The 15,411-nt window shown below is 40.5% G+C and overlaps 1 protein-coding gene across 1 annotated transcript in view; it reads left to right on the top strand.

Annotated features, from left to right (window-relative positions):
* The window catches only part of FER1L6 (fer-1 like family member 6), an 81,757-nt gene extending 71,080 nt beyond the window's left edge, over positions 1 to 10,677 (top strand). The window contains exons 37-41 of the mRNA XM_065752143.1: positions 1,673 to 1,771; positions 4,519 to 4,760; positions 5,085 to 5,248; positions 6,842 to 6,942; positions 9,487 to 10,677. Coding sequence (XP_065608215.1) covers positions 1,673 to 1,771; positions 4,519 to 4,760; positions 5,085 to 5,248; positions 6,842 to 6,942; positions 9,487 to 9,673 — 793 coding nt within the window. The 3' untranslated portion in view covers positions 9,674 to 10,677. The remainder of the gene's footprint in view (positions 1 to 1,672; positions 1,772 to 4,518; positions 4,761 to 5,084; positions 5,249 to 6,841; positions 6,943 to 9,486) is intronic.
* The last annotated feature ends 4,734 nt before the right edge of the window (positions 10,678 to 15,411 follow it).

Raw genomic sequence — 15,411 nt, 5'->3', positions numbered from 1 at the left:
TTAGGAACAGAGTGAAATCATTAATCTGATGCAGTAGTTTACCTATTGGATTTTCAGTACTTGGTTGAAAGTAATGATCAAGAAACACATAAAGTGTCAGTAGACAGAATTGGAACAGCAGTTTTTCAAATTTCAGATGGACACTACTGCTTTATATTCAATATTACATATAACTCTTCAAGCTTATTTAATACTTGTAAGTGAAAAATAAAAAATGACTTACAGAGTTGTCAGGTCATCCTATATCACTTTTATTCCTATCCTTCAGCAAAGATTTCTTGGCAATTTTCTGTCTGAAGCAGCAGTAGATTCTACTCATGCCTCATCTATGTTTGAACAATTTAATAAAGACTTGCTTATTTTCCTTTCTTTTCATATAAGCCAAGATTAGACCAAAATAAGAATATATGTAACAATCAGTTTCTTCAGACCAGAACGTTCTGTACCTTAACATCAGGTTTTTTTTTCCAAGGAAAAAAGAGATTTTAAACAAAAAATACGTACAAAAGCAAACTGCTGCTGTCATTTTTGTAGTCTACAAAACCTATAGAAAAATACTGTCAAACCATTAATTATTAAACATAAAACATAACATGCAAAGATGAGTTACAACTTTTGCCTAGACATGTTTATTTGCTGCAACAAAAGATGTTCCAGGCTCCACAAATTCTCAAAAGCTTTGTGAAAACATTCCACATTAGTGATCATAGAAGCATGGAATCATAAAATTATTAAGGTTGGAAAAGACCACTAAGATCATGTAGTCTAACCATCAGCCCACCCCACCATGCTCACTGAACCATGTCCCTTAGTGCCACATCTGCACAGTTCTTGAACACCTCCGGGGACAGTGACTCTTCAAAGTTTCACATCTGGGACCGAGTTCATTTCCAAGATAAATAAACAAACAAACAGACAGACATTTGTTGGTGTTCCCAAACATATATATATATATATTAATTATTATTATTATACGGCTCATACAACAGGCATACTGAAATTTTTGAACATTATTTTTTTTATGTCACCTGCAGTGTATTTCAGTTCAAACTTGTAGAGCTTTGGATGGCTGCCAGAAATGTTTGCACATAGAGAGTAGAAAGGATGGGAAGGATTTAATTCTTTTTTGCTGTTGCATTAGAAGATGATGATTGGGCTTGCTTAAGTGAAATTGTCTGAACAGTATTTTTCTTCCTTTTAAATGGACTGAATTGAACCAAATATAATCATTTTAGCCATTTCTTCTGAAATGCACCTCTTATGGAACTCTGATTTTTATTACAAGTTGGTTACAGTTTTGGAGGTTGCTCTGATGATGTCATGAAGATCAACTTCACCTGATTCACTGCAGCAGAGTTGTAAAGAAAACTGCAAAGAACGAGCACATAAAAAGCAAGGAATTTTCCATCCCTCCAAAGCTGGCTGTGATGCTGCTGTCTTTCAGCATGCTCTGAGAGCAGAGAGGACCCTCTATCTGTATTCTATCACTTAACTCTCTTGTAAGCAGGAGGGATCTGAAACTGGTGCTGTTTTAAGAGTTTTGCACAAATGCAGCATTTCTCAGTTTATAAAAGTGGAGGCCTACATTTGTGTCCAACCAGTGGGCATACAAAGGCCTATGAAAAGAATGACCACGATCTTAATTATGCAAAATGTTTATTTTCTTTTTCAGCTATGAACTGAGGGTAATTATTTGGAATACAGAAGATGTAATTCTAGAAGATGAAAATATCTTTACAGGGCAAAAATCAAGTGATATCTATGTAAAAGGGTAAGTTCTTTACAACTTGTCTTTGAAGGGGAAAATAATTTTTGATTCAAAGATCAGTCACAAAAAATGTTTTGCGGGACTCTCAGAGGAGCTATTTCTGTGACCTTGATACTTTGCTCTAAATTCCTGTCTGAATTGGTCATTTATATTGAGTACTGTCTAACCATTTTTCTCACTTAAAATCAACTGTAAAAAATGACTCTTGTCCTTTCTTTCCATTTGGGAAGAGATCATAATGAAGAATATTAAACCCACAGCAGCAACCAAACACAGAATTTGAACTGTAAGGGATTACACTCAAGCAGAGAGGTATAAAATAACCAAAGAAAAGGGAATTAGAGCCATCTGAGAGAACTATAGCCAGAATATACCAGACTATTTCTGTGAGAAATATTTTCTAACTTCATTTTAGGTTAGACATTAGAAAGAAATTCTGTACTCAGAGGGAGGTGAGGCACTGACACAGGCTGCCCAGGGTATCCGTGGGTGCCCCATCCCTGGAGATGTTCAGGGCCAGGTTGGATGGGGCCCTGGGTAGCCTGAGCTGGTGAGGGGTAGCCCTGCCTATGGCAGGTTGTTGGGACTAGATGGTCTTTAAGGTCCCTTCCAAACCAAGCCATTCTGTGATTCCATGTGGGGAGTGTGTGTGGATAAATGGCCATGGCCACATTCAGAAGAACCTCCCATGAGCGCTTTCTGCCATCCATCTCCTCCCTGCTACGGACAAAATGCCTGTTGCAGTTTCAGAGCCATCAGTGGAATCATCAGTAAAAGGGAAAGAATTCAGCTAAAGGAGAATAAACCAAACCATTCAACCCAGTTATTTCCTGTGAGTGAAACAGGTTACTTCTCAAAATACCTCTCCTGTTTTGGAGTACTTCCTATAGTAGTCCTGAAAAATCTGGATTTGTAGGGCACTAGGGATACAGAAAAAATAAATTTTCCTAAAAACCTATTCCTGTGTTGCCAATGACCAGAAGCAAAAAGCTGGAGAAGAGTACACTGGGACTGATGGAATGGAGAAGGGAGGATGTTCTCCCCCTTGCAGGTCCTGAAAATCACAGTAAATTGCAAAGTAAGCAGAAGAACAAAGCATCTCTTACTCCTTTTTAGGATATAACTACACATGTTTTACCAGGGAAACTTGAGTTATCTCTGACCATGCTGTGTGGTAGCTGTCTCTTCAAGATGGTGCCATCAGCTCAGGTGAAACGTCCACCAGCATAGCCACATGGTCTCAGTGAGAAGCAAGTGCTGCTATTGTGCACACTGGATAAGCAAATCTTCCCTCACATTTCCCTGAGAGAAGCTGTTATTCCAGTGTTCGCTCAGATGTAGCCACCTCTGAACTGAGCATATTCAGAGAAGTAGCAGAGTAGCTCTGAAAGCATAACATTCAGTGCAAGCTAAAAACCAAGGACATAAATGGGCAGCCAGTCTTTGTACTGAGTTATATGATTGCATGAGGACACTGCTATCACTGCCAGAGCTTTCTGCTTTTGTGCCTTATTGACGAAGACATATCTCATTAAGCTCAGAGTGCACTTAGCACTGAATATGTCACCAGGCAAGGATTTGTCCTGGAGCAGTGTGATGCTTGGGATTGTTACAGTTTTCCACATTTCTTTTTGAACTGATAGAGTTTGTGGGAAAAATGCTGCTCTTTGGGCGCAGCACAAAAATGTTAGAATCAGGGAAGTGATCCCTCCCCTGTACTGAGCTCTGGTGAGGCTTCACATCAAGTACTGTGTTCAATTTTGGGTCCCTCACTATAAGAAAGACACTGGGGCCCTGGAGTGTGTCCAGAAAAGGGCAGCAAAGCTGTGAAGGGTCTAAATCACAAATCTTATGGCAAGCAGCTGAGGGAACTGAGATTGTTCAGTCTGGAGAAGAGGAGTCTCGGGGGCGACCTTATCACTGTCTACAACTCCCTGAAAGGAAGCTGGGACGAGGTTGAAGTCAGCCTCTTCTCCCAAGTAACAGTGATAGGATGAGGGGGAATGGCCTCAATTTGAGCGAGGGGAAATTCGGGTTGGATATTAGGGAACATTTATTGTCAAAAAGAGGGGTCAAGTGCTGCCCAGGGAAGTGGTGAATCACTGTCCCTGGAGATGTTACAAAACCATGTTGATGTGGCACTGAGGGACTTGGTTTTGTGGGCAATTTTGGTGGTAGGTGGGTGACTGAACTAGATGATTTCAGAGGTCTTTTCCAACCTTTCTAATTCCATGATTCTATGATTCATGCTGTAGCAGAAGTCAAGAGAAGAAGACAAGCAGAGTTAAGGAATTTTCTCCAGCTACATTTCTGCTATGCTCATACCCTCAGACTGCAACAACGATCAGTATAGACTCTAGTACTGTCCACTCAAGTCAGTCTTGGGACATAGAATCTAATGGCATGACACATGAATATGTGGTGATCAGTAATGAATAAAGTAATGAATGATGCTGTGTTTGCCTGTCCAAAACAAGCCAACAATAAATTGCTAACTGGCATTTTGGAGTTGGATCTAAATAAATTTTATGTTTTCAGTATTAACTTTTGGCCATTGACATAGCCTGTGCTTGGAGGTAGCTATGGCTCCTGAGCTATGGCTGTTACTGCGTGTCACAGACCTGGACAGTGTGTCACTTCCTACTGATTAGGGAAGATTTATTAATTTATCATGCCTTTTACCAAATGACAACATTGGCAATTTAAGCTCCCCTGGTGATGGAAGTGTATTCCACTATCTGCTTCCGTAGGTGGATAAAGGGCCTGGAAGAGGAAAAACAGGAGACAGATGTACATTACAACTCCTTGACAGGAGAGGGCAACTTCAACTGGCGCTTTGTGTTTCCATTCCACTATCTCCCAGCAGAAAAACAAATGGTTGTTAGTAAAAGAGAAAACATATTTTCCTTGGAAAAGACAGAGCGCAAAATACCTGCTGAGCTTGTACTTCAAGTGTGGGACTTTGAAAGGCTCTCTTCAGATGATTTCTTGGGTAAGTATGCTGTGAAACAAGCTGAACTCCACCTGAGTTCTCTCTATATCTGTATTGTATAACGGTAGGTACAACAAGGTGTCTGAGACCATACTATTTAATATCATTCTTTGAGGCACCAAATTATCACCTTTTCTGTTCCTTGTAGAGCAAATGATTAGGAACTCTGATGAAGCAATGCAGAGGCAATATAAATGAATCACTGGTAGTACAGAATGATCCTCACTTACCTGGGTATTGGGGCCAAGGTGCTGCATTGCTCCATGTATCTTCTATGAAAACTTCTGTTTGAATGAAGTGTTGTTACATCCCTTCTCTCTCCAGGCACCCTTGAACTGAACCTGAATGGGTTCCCTCGAGCAGCAAAGACAGCCAAGAGCTGTGATGTTGGCATGGTTGTGGCAGGATGTGAAGAAAACAAGATCTCCATCTTTCAGCAGAAGCGTGTCAGAGGCTGGTGGCCTTTCATCAAGGCTGGGGAGCTCACGGTAGGCAGCTCACTGCCCATGCACAGCTTTTCTCTGAAGATGATACGCTCTGCTGAGATCCTGACAGAAACAAGTGCTAATTATGAATATGTCACTTAAAGAACAAGCATCACTGTCATTGCACAAGATCTCCCTATGTGCTTCAGTGGTCTTCCCAGAGGTTTGGTTGAAATAATCCCAGTACAACCAGAGCACTCTGTATTTTTACTTTCCTCCACTGCATATCTCCCAACACCCTCGGTGGCTAGAGAAGAAAGTCAGGTGTTTCTGTGGGTGCAATGGCAGAAGATCTAACTCATAGTTAGGAAGCTCAAAATTCCACAGCATAAGCTGTGGCTGATTCTAAGAACACAACTAACTCGAATTATGTATTGCATAGTATCACAGTATCATAGAATTATTTGAGTTGGAAGAGATCTTTAAAGGTCGTCTCATCCAAATACCCTGCAATGAGCAGGGACATGTACAGTTCAGTCAGGTTGCTCACCTTTCTACTGCAAGGTGTAGAGGATATGGCATTTTATTAGTGCTAGTATCCTGTGGGCTACTCAGCAAATATTAATGGTTTGTCTTAATGAAAACAAACAGAACACCAGTTATATTCCCCTGTGGCTTTTCTGAATTATGGAAATTATCAATAAATTGGTGCTGAGCAAAGCTATCCTTTTGCATTAGCTCTCAGTATCATCTTCTGACCACACACAAAGAAAGCTGATTTTATTTCCAGCTGCTGGAATCTTCTAGTCTTTCTATCACCTGAGCACAGCTCTAGGACTGCGTGACATTTTCTGCACATACATCTCATTTCTAGATATCTTATTTTTGTGACATGGGACCCAACTGCTTACTCACTCATGACTGCCTACATTTCTCCCCATTGCTGGACTGTCTGGTCCACCCAAGCCACTCATTTCCCAACAGAGCCATTTAGGCTTTGCAGGGACATGTGATATCTGATGTGAACAAAGTAGGCTCCAGAGAGACCTGATAGTGACCTTTCAGTGTCTAAAGGGGGATTATAAGAAAGGAAGGGCCTGTTGTGATAGGACAAGTGGAAATGGCTTCAGGCTAAAAAAGGAGAGATTTAGACTGGATATAAGGAAAAAGCTTTTTACAATAAGTGTGGCGCAGCATCTTGCCCAGAGAGGAGTTGGATGCTCCATCTCTGAAGACATTCAAGGTGAGGCTGGATGACACTCTGAGCACTCTGATCTAGCTGTAAGCATACCTCTTCATTGCAGGGGAGTTGGACTAGATGACCTTTAAAGGTCCCTTCTAGTTCAAACAATTCTGTGATTCCATGACTAATCTTGCAACAAGTCTTCTCAGACAAGTTACATTATAATTTAGAAAGCAAACAAGTTATTTATGGGTCTTGGACTCCTCCCTCACAGTCCTGTAGCATAAATCAGGGATTTTGTGCCTGGCTTTTCCTGTGTGTTTTTTCTTTAAATGCAAAGACTTTCTCTTATTTTCTTTAATCAATTTCCTTCATCCTCATCTGGTTCCATAATTTATCCACGAGCCAGTTCCTGCTAATATTTAATTATAATTACCAGTAATGGATGCTTACATATGATCTCCTTCATGCAGGGCAAAGTGGAAGCTGAGTTTCACTTAGTGACAGCAGAAGAAGCTGAGAAGAATCCAGTAGGCAAAGCACGAAAGGAGCCAGAGCCCTTGGAAAAACCCAAGTGAGTGGGAGCACACTCATTAAAAAGCTGTGCGGGGCATTCAGCAGGAGTTCTCCTTGCTCTTCTTCTCTTTCCAACTTTAACCTTGAGCAAGCCATTTGGCTTACTTGTGCATCGTTGCACTTTCTCATGACAAGGCTGGCTGCCGGTGCTCTGAGCTGCCAGCACATTCCAGGTGAACTGAATTGTCTTCCTCTGGAAGCCAAAATTAATCACACTGCTGCTTGTCTGTCCTCATCTAGAGTTCACACACAGGCTTGTTCTGTAGCTGATCTAATGCATGATAACCTCATTAGTAACTACCTGTCTGTATCTGATACCTGGCCACCAATTAAAGTCAAAGGGATATTTATTATATTAAGAGGATAAATATAATCCATTAACATTTCAAGTGCTGTAAAACAATTATATTAAATAGTTATGCCTGTTTTTTTTATAATCTGACCATTAGGAGTCAGAGTTTTAGTACTGGGAAAGAATCTGCACAGGTTGTTCCTAAATATCAGTTAAAAGCTGACTGCTGCATGTACCTTTCTATTTTTGCATAAATTAATCACATGTACAACATTAAAATCAGGCCACACTGCAATTGTTTCTCTTTAACTAACAATACATGTCTATTTTATTATTTACTTCATAGTCAAAGAATGAAGATGCTTATTTTTTATCAGTGCTTTTAATGAGGGCATTTCAAGTGGTTTAACAAAAGCAGATGACCTAAGAGATTTTATCTTACACTATTTGCCACATTAAAAAAATATTTAATCAGCTGAGGGTTTGGCATGTAGAAAAAAATAGATTCTATTATGACTCAAGTACTTTATTCTACAATAATAGGGAGGTAGATGTTATATAGCCTGCTATTAAAAATTCTAAAAATCAATAGCAAATTGTAAAGGTAATCACTGCAAATTCTGCTTATTTTTTGTTTGTTCCATATACATCATGAAACATTAAAAATGAGAAAATGGCATAAAGGTGTAATTGCCAATAGCCATATAAAGGATATAAATTAGGTTTGGACATTAGAAGCATCAAAGCCTCATTGAGAATGAGCCTTGGAAAGCCTTTAATTAATCATTTCATCCAATATCTTTCTCTACCCAAAGGCAGAAAGGGTGGACAAAGATTAAACTTCTGGAGACTTAAACAAATGAGAAATAATGTGCATGGTTTTTAACAGTGGATGTGATTTCCTACTGGCAAAACCACCATCTCTCCATCTCTGCCAGAGGATGCTTTTTGGGTAAACGCTCTGTTACAACACATGTACCTATAACTGGTACTAAACTCTGTTGCCTGTGTCACACAGAAAACAAATTAAATGAGCCAGTTGGTTGGGTTGTTGTTTTTTTTTTCCCTGTAAAGGTTATGAAAAGACTTTTAGTTGGAACATGTGATGTAATGACTCTATTGCATACACTTTTTTGCAATTCCTTTTAATCCAGAGGGCATTTTATGTATTTCCTGGCCATTTCCACTCTCACTATAAAACAAACTTAAAATATATTCTGTTGGCCTTTGAGATTCCTGAGTTTTTGACAGGTTTACATTCTGAATACTGAATTCTCCAGATGACTTATTGTTTAAACTCCTTAAGCAGCTCTCTGAAGTAAAATATGTCCATTATTTTTTGTAACTCTCAGTCTTAAATTTATTCTCCTGACTGCTTTACCATCTGCACTGTTATAGAGGTTTTTGATAACACAGAAAACTCGTACTCAATTTTACTGTTATTAGTGCTGTTCAACACTACTGCACTCTGCAGATCATGCCATCGTACACTGCTGATAGATGTCGTCTCAGTTCATTGCAGGGGTAGGGCTGCTGAAGTCAGAGGTGTAATGACCTCCCATGTAATGTGGCATACCAGAGGAGAGATTGCAACAATATTTTTCCTAAGGGGAAAACTGCCTCCCTGGCTATGCAGCCAGCTTTGCTGTGCAGTGTGAAGAAACTGGTTATGGAGCAGAATATGACATGGGACAACATTTGGAAGAAAGACAGGATTGTAGAGTACAGATATGCCCCACCATAAGGTGGCAAGTCTCCCCCATATACAGTCTACCTAGATTTTGGGTTTCCTCTCATCTTGTTTTCAGGAGGCCTGTTTTAAAACTTCTTCTGACTCTGTCATTTGAGGCAGTATGCTAGACCTGAGTTGACTGCCTGTTACGACACTGACTATCATCACACAATCAGACTTTATGTAATGACTCTTTACTCCCTTCACAGTGCTAAATTCTTTGCAACAAATAGAGAGATTTCATACTCAATTTTAAGATGCTCACATTTCTTCTTTAGGATTTCTCACAGTCTTTTCTCTAATTCTGAACCCAGTATCTTGCCCTAAATTGGAGAATGGATGAATGACCTGAGGGAGGTGAAAATCACAGCATTTCTCTCTAAACCCTTTAATGGACTCCCAGGAGCTAAATGTCTTTTTTAGAGTCAAATATATATTTTATTATGGGGTAGTTTTGAAACTAACTGGATCTGCCTTTACAAAAGGTTTTATTTCTTTTTTTCTTTCTTCTTCCTTAGCCGACCAGACACATCCTTCTCTTGGTTTGTCAATCCTTTTAAGTGTTTGTACCACCTGATCTGGAGAAATTACAAGAAGTACATCATCATCGGCATAATTCTGCTTATTCTCGTCGTCTTCTTAGTGCTCTTCATCTACACATTGCCAGGTGCAATCAGTCGTAGGCTAGTTGTAGGGGGAACATAGGATTACAGTTCTCACAGTAACCAATTGTATATAAACACTTCAGTTAAAAATAAAAATCAGCCAGAGTTAATGAACCTGAAATACATCTCATTCCTTGTAAACACTAAGCATAACTACTCCTCTGAGAAATTGGAACTATCTCGGAATATTTTAACATCTTACTTCTTTGGCTGCTCATTCAGACACTGACTTAATATATATCATTAACATCCTGCTATAGCTTCAGTGGCAATGAAAACTTAATTCTGCACCTAAAAAATGAATTTAAAAGTTAATTCCTTAATGGTATGCACAAACTGATTCAACAATCCTGTATTTAATATAGAAAAGTGATTAAATATTGAGGGAAAAATCTATACACAAATAAATGTACAGCTTTGTTGTTGCATAGTTTTGCAATTATTTGCAGTGGTTTTCAATGATTTTATAAAGGTATGACTATTATGAGCTAAAAGGTTTATTAAAAAATCAAAAGTTCAATTGGCTCATTTGGTATTCTAAGCAGAATTCAACCTGCATCTCTCAAGAGAAGCTTTATGCTCTGTAAACACATATCACAGATAAAAATGCAGTAAGTGGCAGTGATGGGAGGAGGCAGAAGAAGAGATGGAAAGAAATTATTTCAACTGCAGTCTGAAAGTACTGAAGATTGCTGAAGGGTAGGGATCAGAAGATGAAGGCACTACTGCAGGCATTGCAGTAGCAAATGACCCTTGCAGTGGAGAGGGAAGAAGAGTCCTGATGCTGGACTAGAGGGAATGGAAAAGGGAAAGGTTGCAGTGTGGAAAAAGTCATGGAGGGTTAGAGAAATCAAGGAGTAAAACTTTATAGAGTAGTCAATATGAAAATCTTCATCCTACTTAAAAATACAGAAGATAATGCAACTATCATACATGAGCTGTCATGGCCAATCCCACCCAGCCTCAGCATGAGAAAACATGAAGTATGCATAAAAACCTCCTCCAGTCTCACCTGTGGTTAAACATACAGATGACTTCTGAGAAAATGCCTTCCATCATACCCTACTTGTACAGACAAAGTGTGAGTACCATGGAAAGACTTCACCTTCAGCAAATTTTAAAGTATCAAAAGGCGAGACAAAGAAATCCTAGAAGTGCTGATAATTCTGCCAGGCTCAGGGTGTGGGAATGTAAGTATCACCATCGTTATTGGAAGTCCATTCTATGTGAAGCTTGTGTGCTTTGTTTGCACTTAGCCTGATTTAAAGCTGTGAAAAGCACCTTTGTGCTTCCCTCTGGCCAGCACACAGGTAATTGTGTTACTTGGAGAAAGGTATGTCTACAAAACTTACACACATAAAATCTTTTACATTTAAAAAGAATTTTAGAGCCTTATCTTGGATATATTTTATAGGTTCATAGGTTCATCAGGTTGGAAAGGACCTACAAGATCATCTAGTCCAACCATCCTCCTATCACCATCCCTACCCACTGAACTACTAAATCAAATCCCTTAGCACCTCATCTAAACGCTTCTTGAACAGCGCTAGGGACGGTGCCTCAACCACCTCCCTAGGCAGGCCATTCCAGTGCCTGACCACTCTTCCAGAGAAAAAATGTTTCCTCAGGTCTAATCTAAATCTTCCCTGGCACAACTTGTGGCCATTCCCTCTCGTCCTGTCATTATTTATCAGGGAGAAGAGGCCCACCCCCTCCTCACCACAACCCCCCTTCAGGAAGTGGTAGAGTGCAATAAGGTCTCCTCTGAGCCTCCTCTTCTCCAGACTAAACAATCCCAGCTCCCTCAGCTGCTCCTCATAAGACTTGTGCTCCAGACCCCTCACCAGTTTTGTTGCCCTTCTCTGAACACGCTCCAGGGCCTCAGTGTCCTTCTTGTAGTGAGGGGCCCAAAACTGAACACAGTACTCGAGGTGCGGCCGTACCAGAGCTGAGTACAGGGGGATGATCACCTCCCTGCTCCTGCTGGCTACACTATTTCTAATACAGGCCAGGATGCTGTTGGCCTTCTTGGCCACCTGGGCACACTGCTGGCTCATATTAAGCCGAGCATCAATCAACACCCCCAGGTCCTTTTCCTCTCTACATTCTTCAAGCCATTCTGCCCCAAGCCTATAGCATTGCATGGGGTTATTGTGGCCAAAGTGCAGGACCCGGCACTTGGTCTTATTGAACCTCATAGAAATATAGAAAAGTTTAACTTCCTCTTTCTTTCCCCTGATGACAGAGGCAGATGCAGGCTGAAAATTTCCCAGTTTGTCCAGCATGTTGTGGCTCTTTGTAATTCTTCTAATCTCCTATTTTAAGTATACCATAAATATAACTGAAGTATTTAAGTAGGTGAGTAGTGACACTGCAATTAGACATTGATCATGGCACTGAGCTTGCCAGAATTCAAGAAGCACTTAAATGGTTGAATCTGCACCAGATAGACATAGCAATGCAAGAAAAGGATATGGAAGTGGGCTGAGCACCTTGAGTCTGTCATCGTCTCACAGTCATCTACACAGGGCCCTCATCTGGTACAGCCTCCAGTTCCACAGTGACACTTTCCTCTGAAATTTTTAGTTTTTCACTTTTGACCTATTTTGCAGTTGATTTTATATGAAAGAGAGAAGGAAATTTTATTTTTCCCACCATACCTGATTATACTATGAATTCTGGAATAACAGTTTAAAAGTTCCCATAAGAGAAAATAAAATTATTTTTATGCAAAAGATAAGAGATAAATTGAAACATCTGGAATATGTTGTGGCAGTCATAAGGCAGTGATTCTGATCTTCCTCCAGTGTGCCAAGACAACAGGCCTGATTCTGCATGGTAGCTTCAGTATCCATCTGTCCTTACTCAGCTTGTTTTTCCTTAGTGCATTTGACTGCGGCTGGGAAGCCCTGCCCTTGCCAGAGGGTCATAGGACCATTAAGGTTGGAAAGATCACTAAGATCAACTAGTCCAACCATCAACCCATCCCTACCATGCCCATTAACCATGTCTTTTACATACCACATCAACACAGTTCTTGAACATTTCCAGGGATGGTGATTCCACCACCTCCCTGGGCAGCCTGTGCTAACATCTCATTACTCTTTCAGACAATAAATTTTTCCAAGTATCTGATCTGAACCTCTCCTGGCACAACTTGAGGGCATTATCTCTCATTCTATTGCTGTCACTTGGGAAAAGCAGCCAGCCCCTACCTCACCACAACCTCCCTTCAGATAGTTCAGAGAGCAATAAGCCTCCTCCAAACTGAACAAACCCAGCTCCCTCAACCACCCTCCATAAGACTTGTGCTCCAGACTCTTCAAAGCTTTATTCCCCTTCTCTGGACACACATACAGCCTCAATGTCTTTCTTGTAGAGAGGAGCCCAAAACTGAACACCTGCTTCATGGCTCCAGAATCAGGCACCAGTGCTGGGCCCAGCACCAGGGACAATGGCAGCACTGTTATGATGAGATGCTAGAAATGACATCTCTCTGTGAATTCTGGTCAGTCTGGATGAGCAGTGACCTTATAAACAAGCTGTCCCCCTTCATCCCTTGCATCCCCTAGCAATTAGCCACCCCCTTCACCTGATACCCCTGGGGTCTTCAATCCTCTGCAGCACAGCTGTTCCTAACCCTTTGTATTGCTGAATACCTATCCAGAACCCTGAAGTCTGGGCTAAATGTGATATCATTCATTCAGAAAAACAGCAATCTAACTCCTTCACAGCTCTTAAACTGCTCAGGCTCAGCTCTATCAGTACACTCAACACACACAGGCAGAGCTAGATAATGTCTCACCAGAAAAAGAGAAATTAAATATTTTTTCATTATCTTCCAGATGACTGCAAAGTAGCTGGAGAAGTAGGGCTGTCAATGGACATTAAAGAGACAAAACACAGCACTGCTCCATATCAAAGCACTCCTTCAGAAGCCAGATGTTATAGTTTTGCATCTTATGTAATCTATGGTGGCATGACTTTGAGGTTAAAAGACAGACAGGTTAATACTGAGGATTATTGGTATTGCCATGGTCTCCTATTGGTCTTATACAGAAAGAGATTCTTGTTCTGAGCAGTTATGTCAGCATTGGTCTGCAATTACACTGGCTTAATTTTGAGACCAGCTGGCATAACTTGGAGCTTTATCAACTGTTTGCTGACCAGAAATATCTCATTAAATAGCTGAGTGCTTCCACTGGCAAATATAACATCTGAGATGCAAGAATGAATCCTGAAAATATTTGAAAATACTAGCCTACCACTGCTGATCTAAAAAGGTATGTCTTGCTTAGAGACACTTGTCTTGCAGCTATAAACACTGCTTTTTGCTTCTACAAATCTACTCTGGTGGGAGTAAATGTTGCTTTTCTGGCGGTCAAATCTGAAAAATGGAGACACCAATGCCAGTACTGATAAAGACAGATTCCGTTTTGAAATCTAATCATTTTTGAGTGCCCAGTTTTGAGTACCTTGGGACTGATTTTTAGACACAAACTCTCTACTTGCTGACAATTTAAGGAGCAGAGTAGGAAGAGAGCTTTGTGATGAAGCATTTGTGGACAAAGCTCTCTATTGGTCATCTCTTTTGGCTCTAGGCTCAGTCTATAAGTAATTCAAACTTTACATTAAAAAAAAAGTACGTATCAGAGTTCACGGTAGAGCAACTCCTATAGAATAAAGTTCCTCATTCTGGCTCTTACTTGGGAAGACTGCAACACAGACCAACTTTTCAGGACGAGAGGGAATGGCCACAAGTTACGCCGGGGAAGATTTAGATTAGACCTGAGGAAGCATTTCTTTTCTGAAAGAGTGGTCAGGCACTGGAATGGCCTGCCTAGGGAGGTGGTTGAGGCACCATCCCTAGCGCTGTTCAAGAAGCGTTTAGATGAGGTGCTAAAGGATTTAATTTAGTAGTTGGGTAGAGATAGTGATAGGAGGATGGTTGGACTAGATGATCTTATAGGTCCTTTCCAACCTTATGAACTTATGAACTTATGAACTTTTAACTGCATAAGCAAAAGATACTCCATTCTAGCTGCAGAACACCACCTGTTCATGTGTGCTTATCTGGAAAATAAAAGTGTTAAATAATTGCCAAACTTGATGGAAGTTAAGGATGGGACCACGTGCAGCACTCATTACCAGCTATTCCCAACTTGAAATACCCTTTTCCACAACAAAACCCTCCGAATAATACCTTTTTTTCCGCTGGTGTGCTAGCTGCTTTCTTTGAGCCACAGCTCTCTCCAGTGCATTGGTCAGCAGCTGGGTTGCACAGCCATGTCTGAGTGCAGCAGCTGGCATCTTCAAAATGAAATGATGAAGAACAGGTGGTTCAGCAGGTCAGTTCAGGGGATTTGACACCAATTGAAAACAAATCACTCTATCAATTAGCCCGTACATCTGGAATGTTTCATGAGGACTTTCAGGATAAATCAGGTTTCACCAGAGAGTCAGAACTGTCCTTTCCAATGCAACTATTTAAAGACCGTATAACCATGTCTCAGGTGAGTTGCTGGACTTCGAACTCTCCATGCAGTAAAGCACCACAAATAGAGAAATACTACACCGTTTCTTGGTTCTGCCATGGACTCCTCCTTTGCCTTTCATAGAATCAAGAATCATTAAGATTGGAAAGGATCACTAAGATCATGTAGTCCAAACATCAACCCATGTACACAGAGTCAGGCTTTCAGGCAAACCACAAAAAGGATCAAGAACTGATTAAATCTATTCAACTTTCCATGTAGAGACACCTAACTATAAACAGCT

The sequence above is a fragment of the Cyrtonyx montezumae genome, unplaced genomic scaffold (genome assembly GCF_038088225.1).
Source record: "Cyrtonyx montezumae isolate F1298 unplaced genomic scaffold, pur_monq_1.0 scaffold_8, whole genome shotgun sequence".
NCBI lineage: Eukaryota > Metazoa > Chordata > Aves > Galliformes > Odontophoridae > Cyrtonyx > Cyrtonyx montezumae.
Note: the sequence above shows the minus strand (reverse complement) of the source record. Positions and strands in the feature narration are given on the sequence as shown.